A 10,358-nucleotide genomic window follows, 5' to 3' on the forward strand; every position below is an offset into this window, starting at 1 on the left:
GATGTCTTGGCATTAGGAGAGCTAGATCCATCGTGATTCTCAACATGGTATCAGAGCCATGGGAAGGCTCTCTAGTTTTTAGAAAATTATTAGATTTCATTAAGCAAGTTATTTAGTTTTCTGAAATTTATATTAGCATCTTTTATTGAGGAGTGTTAAGCCTTCATTAGCCTATTAGTGAAATAGAGCTCTTGCTTAGTGCAGCCCGCATTCAGCAACACAAAGGCCATCTTGCCACCATTGGAATAAAGCCACTGTGAAGAGCAGCCCCAAGATGACAGCGTTCCAGAGCATGGTGTTATATTCCTGTGGGAGAGTCGTGCTGCAGGGTCGAGAAAGAAGAGAGCAGAGCGCTTCCAGATAAGGGGATAAGGTCGTGTTATTTAAAAAATATAATAATAATAATAACATATAAAAGAAAACAAAAGCTTCTAAGGCTTAATAAACCTTACCTTTTGTAAGAGGCTGTTCACATGGGGTATGATTGTAGCCACCATCAAACAAAGCTTTTGTACATGTTCATGGCAATCATTGGCAAGATCAACACCAAACTCATCGAACAAAAATAAACAATTTCATGGGCTTCATAAAATCAATGTAAGCCGAGAACGTTGATCATCCTATCATCAAAAAATTCTCAAATATGTTGTAAGTGGCCAAATGAACACGCAGTCGAAAATCTTCTCACTGCCCTTCTCTTAAACAAAAATTTGTTGTAAAAAATTCCTACTTTCTAAAAGTTCTTATATCTAGCCTCTAGGACTTATGATGTACCCATACCCAGGTTGTAAATTCATCCCACCTAAGAGCCAAAGTAGCATTAAGGGGGAGAAGTGCCAAAGTAGCACATGGTACATAGGGGAATGTAGAAAGTAATAAACAAAATCATGTTGTAACCCTACTCTTAGAAGAGACCTCTAGACCTCAAAGGTAGGTCAAGTCTCTAGCAAGGGGGGGAACTCACTCCTAGAGATGACCTCTATCAAGGGGGGGAACTCACTGCTAGAGATGACCTCTAAGCCTCAATCAAGGGGGGGTGAAAATATGTTGTAAAAACTCAAATCCAACCACCTTGAGTAGCCCAAAGATTTGGCACCAAAGGGGGAGTGTTGAGAAATATGATGCCAAAGAGCACAAGGAAGAGGTAGGGAATGAGTTGATGAGCTAAGAAAGTGCAAAGCATAATATGAAGCCACATGAGCAAAGGGATATATCCCACATTGATGTACAAGCCCAAGGGTGTACCTCCTCATATCAAAAGGAGCCATTTCAAGCAATGAAAATATATCACTTGCACTTATCTCAAGTCTCTTTATGTATCCAAGCTAATTCATCTTGGTGTCTATAATTGTACTTGAGTGTGTCTTAATTAGCACACACTCATGATGAGTTTTCTTCCTTTCTATCCACCTTAGATTAATGTTATCATTAGTGTAAGATTAGTTTATGATTAGGTAGATGTCTTGGCATTAGGAGAGCTAGATCCACCATGCTTCTCAACAAATATCCTATCATGGATCCTCAAAATAGTCATGGTTTAGTTTTGACTCATGAGGATACTCACTTTCCTCCACTCGTTGTTCAACTAAAACATGGTTGATTGGTGTTATCTTTGATGGAAGTGGTTGAGGTGGTAGGATCAGTGTAGTGGTAAGGGTATGTCAGGTATCCTATCCATTCCCCATGCAAAACTTTATCCTTATGTTTTGGTGGTTATGGTAAAACTAGAATTGGTCTAGCTACTGGTACTTTCACTCACAATTGAGCGCCATATCTACACATGGATGTATCGTGGTTCCCCAAGCATGCAATATGCATAATACAGTAGTGGTATGGGTCATAGATGAGGGCAATCTAAACTTGTGTGATTCAATCTACATATCAAACACACCATAATAGCTCTCTCCTTGTGTAGAGATGTGATTATTTGGAGGTTCCCTTACCTCCTTTAAGTTGACCTTCTCAAGGATGGCCGAGGTCAATTCATCAACCATCATGTTTTTTATTTGCCTTTCCCTAGTGTCTTGAGTGATGATGACTTGACACCTAGGGTGGTGTTAGCCAAAGATGGAGTCTTATTGTTTTCTTCAAGCTAGGGTAATGCCAATATGATATCTTCGAATTCAATGGCTATTTTCTTCAAACTACGGTAATGCTAACATGTTATCTTCAAATTCAATGGCCTTCTTGTAGCACACATCCAATGTATTTGGTCTTGATAAGAGCAAATAGTTATACATTCTTGGATCTTATACTCCCCCTTCCGGAAGCACAAATATAAATGTTCATCAGTTAGCCTATCCTAAAGCTTACACAGAGAGTTGACATATTTGAGACGAGAGGCATAATCTCTCATAGACTCATGCTCTTGTTGTTTGATATTGTAGAGTTGTGCCACTGGGCTCCATTTATCACTGCTTCTTGTAAAGTTTGGCATAAATACATTCTGAAGTGGAGTAAAATTGACCTTATCCTCCGGATTTACAATCATATACCATTGTTTTCTCGTTGGTAATCATCGCTGCCCAAGGTCATGGGATTTCCATGATCAATGTATCTTTTCCCATGGAAACCCGTACTTGTTCCTTATAACAACATTGCTTGCATGTAAGTGGGAAAATCAAGATTAATCATCATTTTATTGATGTTCACCTTTGCATAGAGTTGTTTCGTAGGCTCTTCCTCATCTTCTAAGGTAGCTATTTCCCATTCTCCCTTGGAATCTTCCGTGAATATTCTCCAAGGGTTACATTCTTTCTAGTAAAGCTTGGGCTTGTGCCACAACCTCCATTCTATCCCTTTCCTCGATGTTTGGCTCTAAATCCTGCATCCTTTCAAGATTTCTCTATTTTACAGCCCTTCTCGCATGTAGTTCTTGTTTCTTTTTATTCAAGGTTTGTATTTCCCTCTGGGCATCTTTGAATTTTATTTCTACCTCCATTTCCTCACTCATTGGGAAAACGGGCTCTCTAGTCCTTGAAATGCCTTCCACATCCCTTTTAATCCTAGGAGTGAAAGATATTTTCTCGTTTTAGGAGGAGTAAAGGTTTCCCTTTGTACGTGTCTATAAGTAAGGTGGTGCTTGTGCAACACCTCTTCCCATTGAGAATCTTTGGACATTACACATTGTGTGACCCTTGTTGGTTGAGTGAGCCTTGTTGGTTGAGTGAGCCTCTCTGACTGTAATCTAAATAGTCCTTTGCCAATGCTCAAAAAAATTTTGAATATCAACCCTCTCCTCCACTCGCTCATCAATAATTTAAGCGTCCCCCATGGATTCTTCATTACTTGTTCCCTTGAATTCAGACCTCTCCGTGTAAACACACTTTAGTGTGTGTCTAGCAAAAGGACCGAATCCAATACTTTCCTAGTATGAAGTTTGATGCACTATCCTCTAGATCAATTTCATCTCTCTGAGTATTTTTTCGGATCTCAAGTGCATGTAAGAATGTTTCAACATGCCAAATCCCATTGTCAGGAGACCCAATTTTTCTTGTTTATGCGACTCTGGTTACCCAAGGGCTAATGAATAGCTCTGTTCTTTCATATCTACATTGTTCACTTACCAAAGTTGATTAGCACCATCCCTAAAGTTGATTAAGTAAGAACCACAAGTTAACTAATCCATAAGTTAATCACGATGTGAATACCTCTGTCATGCATTAAAAGATAATTTCGAACTTAAACAATCAGTCTATGAGTCACCTTAACACCCACAATGGATGAAATTATTTCAGCCTGACTTTCTCAATTTATTCACGACGATGTGGTATTACTCAAAAGAAAGATGATTAGCCATATGTATGCTTTTTATGGCATGAGTGGTGATGCTAAATCACGTGGTGATGCTAAATCACTTTAAGGTAGGAAGAATTGACCCACCTCACATGAACTCCATGAAGAGATGTGCCTCAACAAGGGCCTTAATCCAAGATGGTACACTCATGTTGAGATGCACCTTCTCATGAAAGTAATCTCACGATGACCAAGAGAAGGTGGGAACTCCTGCAAATCAAATAAATTAAGTAAATAATGGTGAGACTTGGGAGTTAAAGTCGATGTGGTGGCTAAGGAGATTGGGTCGCATGGAGAGGCTCTTTCCACCTCACTCATGTCGGATAGATCTTTTAGGTCTCTTGGGATTGTTCCTACGACATTAAAACAGCGTTCTTCACTGGGTGTGTGAGTAAATAAACAAAATGGGCTAACCTTTCTATCACCCAATGTGTGGTAGATCGGTTAGCTCATGGAGTTGTTATTCAACACATCTTGTGTTCGAATCTCACTCCTGTCGGATAGATCTTCTTAGGTCTCTTGGGATTGTTCCTACGACATTAAAACAACGTTCTTCTTCTTTCCACCTCAAATTGTGGTGCATGAGGCAGTGGTTGAGGCAATAGCTTCACAAAGCTATGTAAGAACTAATCCAAGTTGTCAAGAACCTGATGACCATCTACATGCCAAAGGACACGACGAGGGCCATCTAAGTGCCAAAGGATTATGCAATAACAATCATCACAATCCTCAAACTAATGGACATTGAACACGTAAATATGCAAGTTGAGGTTTAAGGCAATAAAAGGTCAAAATAACAGCATTACTATAAGGATTCTTTGCCAAATCCACGATAACAAATTTCCCTTGGTTCACACATATTAGGAAAAGTCTTGAAATGATGTTAGAGCCTCATGTTGGTCACGCTTGATTTCTAGAAAATCAAGCAATGCAAGTCTCATTGTACAATGGTAATGGTGAATCTAGCAACATTGGTGCATTGAATTCATACAGTAGTAGTAACGAAGTCTTCCCCCTTCCTCCTTGCATGCGCATGTGAGGATGGTGACAATCACCCATGCTTCTCTGAAGTGTAAGTGTAGAGGGGCTCATGTTTTGTCACTTGAAAGATTAGCCAAATGCTTAAAGCAAAAAGTATTATAAATACACATCTCCAACCATGCAAAGCATTATATTCACTTACGTTATATATAGGGGTTACATGTGTTTCAATTGCCATTTGGAAACTTGGGCTCTAAGACCCAAAGTAGGTGCCCAATGCTGAAAAGTAAATATGGACTTGTTTCACCTAGATACAATCCCAAAAAATCAAGGAGAGGTCATGTCTCGTAGTGCCCCTTATTTGCAGACATGTTGGTGGGCATGAGGGTGGAGCTCGTGGTTTTTGAGGTAGGTGGACCTTAGTGGTGATGATCTTGACAAAGGCGGGTATTATGCATTAGTCAACTAGCTACCCACAAGTGCTAATAAAGCCTTGCAATTCACCAAGATTTTCAACAAACAAGATGGTTTAAATGCTAAGGTTTTATTGAGGTGCCAAGAGCCATTGAGAACAATCCTCACATCATTTAGAGCTCCATGGTATGGACTTGTTTCACGCAAAGGGGATCAAAACAAAATCATATGGCCAAAGGCACCCACTTGTATCACATTATAGTTGATTTCAAAGAGAGGCCAAACAACCACCACTTAGAGTGTAATGGTATGTACAGTGGTTGGTAAGTATAATAGGATTGTAATGGTATGTACACTGGTTGGTAAGTATACATTCTTTTGCATGCCCTAACAAATCGAGTGGGACTTGGGTGCTTTTTGGTGGAGAGAGGAGAGAGAGAGAGAGAGGGAGAGAGAGAACCTAACAGATACTACACGAGTATTTAGAAATCCAAAATTAGAAAAAGTAAGGTAAATTTTGCAGCAACATTAAGGAAAACATCTTCCTTTCTCTCTCTCTCTCTTCCTTCAAAGATGAAATTCAACTAAATGCATCAAGAGAATTCTTGGAATGTATGAAAGCCTCTGGAAGGTGGAGGTGGAGGTGAAAGTTAAAAAGAAGATTTGCTGCATATAGCTGTTCCTTCATTAATGATCTAAGGTATTCAGATATATGCAATGCCTCCAAATTGCCATCATAGTTAAAACCCACGAGGTTGAACATGATCACTCATCTCCCTAGTGTGGATCAACATGCAATAACCATCAACCACATCGATTTATTTCACCCTTAAGACTCAAATATGGTGATTGGCAGGCAAGCTCTCATCATCTACAAAGGGCTAGACTTTTATTCTCTATGTAAATAGATCCCACCCACCTCCTGTATCCATAAGTTAGCAGGTCAAACTCTACACTATATATAACATTTCAAGCTCTACATTAAATCCACTGTGAAGATGCACGGGTTCTCCTTTGTTGATGGATCAATGGGCATTCCTTCTTGTGATGGCATCAAATCCAATAGATGTGAGTTCCTTGCTCTCGTAGAGGTCTGTCAACAGGTTTGTGAAGGCCTCCTCAATGTGGTGGTGATGGTGGGGAGAATTGAGCACAATATAGCAAGCAAACATGTCCTCCATCTCTTTGAGGTCTCTGAAACCCCTCCCCATCACCATCTCCAACATGGACTCATAGAAATCCACACATGGCTCATATGAGTACTTCACCACTGGTAGACTCTCTTCCATCCAAACCCTAACCCTAGAATTCTTGCTGTTGTAAGAATCAACTTGTTTCTCAAAAACCCTAGACTTCACTTCGCTGCAAGAATAACCTGGTTTGTCCAAAACCCTGAAATCTGTCCTTACCTTCTTCTCTGATTTGTGCTTCCCAAGGCCCTCTTTATCATCCATCAAAACCCTAACCCTAGAATTCATTGTGTAATCTGATTTGACAGAAACCCTAGCATACTCTTTGTTGAAAGAACCATTTGATTCTATGTGCTTTTCCTTCTCCTGACCTGATTTAAGATCACCTTTGCCCTTCAACTTACCCTTTCTCCTGTATAATTCTGCTTTGATTTCTTCTGCAGAGTGAAGATTTGTGGGCACATGGACATCGTTGATTGCTGTTGTGGAAGAACACTTGCAGCCATGGAGCAATCCGGAGAAGGCAAGGAGGCTTTTACCCTCTTCCAAGGCCACAGAATCCAACTTTGTGGTGCGAGCACAGAAGGGGCTCAAGGTTCTGGCTATGGCGGCGTGAGCTTGGATGCGCTTTGCAAAAGCAGAGAGTCTCCTCAGCTTACCCTTCGAGGACTGGTCCATGTAGGCAGCTATTATGCTGAGGGATTAAGAGGGGAAATTGCTCAAGGTAGATCACATGGGCACCATCAAGATTGATCAAGGGCACTCTAAATTTGCTCAAGCTAAGATTGGGGCACTCTCAGAAATTGCGCAGACTGAGGTGTCTACACATGAATGAGCATTTGGGCACTCGTGACTCTCGCGCTAAGCTTTTTAACGCATTTGGGCACTGTGCGGAACTCCTTTTGAATCATAAGAGTCATGAGATAGCTAGAAAAGCTACCTTATTGGGCTGTTGTCTGCACTGACAACTTATTACAAGAAGGCATGTTTGGAAGAAGAAAGGCGGTGCATGCATGATGGGCCATGCCGCCACGGTCTTTTTGTAGACAAAGCTCTTGTACAATGTACAACCTTAGGTTAGCACGAAAAATGTGCCCTGCCGCCCTTTGTATAAGAGAGACTTTTGCACCCAAACTCAGAACCTCATATGATCCATATAACATAACATGGTCAAAGCGAAGGGATGCACTCGAATTCTTGATCCTTGCATCCTGACTTGTATGCATGTGCATGTGCATGTGCATATGCGTGTGCGTGCGTGTGTTTTGTGAGAGAGAGAGAGAGTGTGTGCGTGCGTGCGTGTGTGTGTGTTTTTCATTTGTCTTCGCATGCACACATGCTTTCTTGTGCATGTGCAATTGACCATATAATATAAAAGCCTATTAAACATGTGCTTTATTTCTCTTTTAATTGCTCACAACATGCTTTGCTATTGTTATATGAAGCTTCTATACTTCTCCTTTTTTGAAACTTGATGTTTAATTGATTATTTGTAAATTCAATGATCGTGTTACTTAATGCTACCTAGTGAGCTCCAAAATTTGCAAACTCATTGTTACCGAGAATGCACAAACTATATGCAAGTTTTAGGAGATCTCTCTCTCTCTCTCTCTCTCTCTCTCTCTCTCTCACACACACACACACACACACACACACAATCAAAGAAGTTAGCTCATGTCATATAATGTAAGCTATTGAATAACCACAATCATAAATTATGATTTTATGAAATATAGCAATGAATATGTCAATGGGAGCATCACCCTTCAAAGTTCTTATGCCTATAAATCGTGATGCAATATATCACACGATTGTGATGATATATAAGTCATTATGTGGCCTATTACATTTCTAAGTTTTATATCGTTATGTAAACCTTAGTATCTTGCCAAGTTTATCCATTGCTCTTCTTCACCTAACCCCAATGCATCTCCACCAGCTCATCTCCATTGCCCACCCTTTGCCTCACCCACTTGTCTTATTGTAAATGCTCCCTTCCATGTTTCTTGTCCTACTACTCCATCTTCAAGCATAACCTCATCCTTGTTGGCTCTATGGCCTTTGATTGCTTGTGCATTTCTTGCGTATTAATCCTATGCACAAGAGATTCACCATCTCCTCACAAGGAAAGATATATTGGTGCACTCACAATGATAGAAAGGATGAGGTGAAGGATTCCCTATTAAGTAAGTGAGTGAGTGAGTGAGTGTGTGTTGTGTGTTATGTGCATGTGTGTGTGTGTGTGTGTGTGTGTGTGTGTGTGTGTGTGAGAGAGAGAGAGAGAGAGAGAGAGAGCGAGTAGCTACCACTACTAAAAAAGATACTTATCTTATAATTTTGGAAAACTTCTGATGACTAATGTTAGCCCCCAAGATTTCCATGTTTAATTTTTCCCCCACCTATGATGGACCTGTTTTGAACCTGTTTTGATGCTGGGGTAGATATTAATTAAACAACTATTCCTATTGTACTATGTAAACACCTCCACTATGTAAACACCTCCTAAAGACAATATTTTCTTTATTTAATGCTATTTTCAATGTTGAGTAGAACAAATGCAATTCAACAATGGCTTGATAAGAATTTTTAGATTAATTTTAAAACATTTATGAGTATGAAAGTAGGAAAAGTTGATCTTGTGGTGGTCACATTCCCTATTTGGACTTCTTGGACTATCCATGGAGGAGGACATGATAGCATTTGCCTTCCAGCACTTTGCCTCCAAGGAAGGCACATGGCATGATGCGGCAGCTAATATTTTGTGGAGCTATTCTCCCCAAAGCCAATGGATCAAGAACAATTTGATTTTTTATTCTCCTTGATTTAGAAAATCGATATCTCCTTGATTTAGAACATTTACCAAGCTAAAACATCCGAGCCAAAAAGTTTGAGCTCGGTTTTTTTAACACGTGTTAATTCATATATTTATCCAATAAAATATGGACGTAGATGGTGCTTAAAGAAAAACTTAATATTGGTTGTTATTAGCCAGTCTAATATTGGTTGTTGGAATATGCACATTTACTAAGCTAAAACATCCGAGCCAAAAAGTTTGAGCTGGGTTTTTTTAACACGTGTTAATTCATATATTTATCCAAGAAAATATGGACGTAGATAGTGCTTAAAGAGAAACTTAATATTGGTTGTTAATTAGCCAATCTAATCGAATATAAAAAAATCATCTATATACAAAGTAAAAATTATCCCAACCATAAGACAAATCTAGATTTTGTTGTTTCTAATTAATGTAAATAACTATTGAAACAACCTAATAGAATTGAAAACATCATTTCCATGCAAAGTAATAATAAGCCAAAACACAAGTCCATATGTCCATTTCAACCATTACTTGTAAAACATGACATCAATAGCTAGTACTCTCAAACTGACTAGCTTTAAAGGGTGGAAGCATGTTAACGTGCTACACTTTTTTATGTCCGAGATAGGTGCTAGGTAGCATGACTTTTTATAATGATTTTTGAATCCAAAGATGACCCACAATGCAAAATTTCCTATCATACTATACATCATTCAAAATCTCTTGAAGAAAAGAATCTTTATGTATAATCTCCAAAAAATTCTAATTTTACTAGCAAAAAATTTACCACATTGCATTTTGTTTATGTTAAAACTACTAAAAACCTAAAAAAGCATAGCAGGTTGTGAGGGAAATCTTGAGCCCCTCCCAAACACGATGTATAGATAAATAAAGAGTACATATCATAGTGTGAGATAGATCCAGAGTGGCTAAAATGCGCGTGGCAGCCAAGTGAAAAGGCGCAGGTGCGAAAATGGAAGAAGAAACTGTATGGGAGAACGAGTAAACTGAGTGGCGCAATTGCTCCAAAAGAAATTAGGGCAGTGTGACGGGGTTCAAGTAGAGGATTTGAGTTTTTTGTCGAAGACTCTCCAGGGCGAAGTGTTTCGTGTTACCACAAGAGAAAGTGGAGAGCGCAGACTACAGTTGAGTGGTGTCCT

The 10,358-nt window shown here is 39.4% G+C and overlaps 1 protein-coding gene across 1 annotated transcript; it reads right to left on the reverse strand.

Moving 5' to 3' along the window:
- Window positions 1-5,677: 5,677 nt before the first annotated feature.
- Window positions 5,678-7,483, reverse strand: LOC147631172 (uncharacterized). Its single transcript, XM_086809058.1, has one exon. The coding sequence runs from the start codon at window positions 7,056-7,058 to the stop codon at window positions 6,216-6,218; it is 843 nt and encodes a 280-aa protein (XP_086665184.1). The 5' UTR covers window positions 7,059-7,483; the 3' UTR covers window positions 5,678-6,215.
- Between the last annotated feature and the right edge of the window lie 2,875 nt (window positions 7,484-10,358).

Source organism: Cibotium barometz, chromosome 15 (assembly GCF_041138505.1).
Source record: "Cibotium barometz isolate CiBa-2024 chromosome 15, ASM4113850v1, whole genome shotgun sequence".
Classification (NCBI taxonomy): domain Eukaryota; kingdom Viridiplantae; phylum Streptophyta; class Polypodiopsida; order Cyatheales; family Cibotiaceae; genus Cibotium; species Cibotium barometz.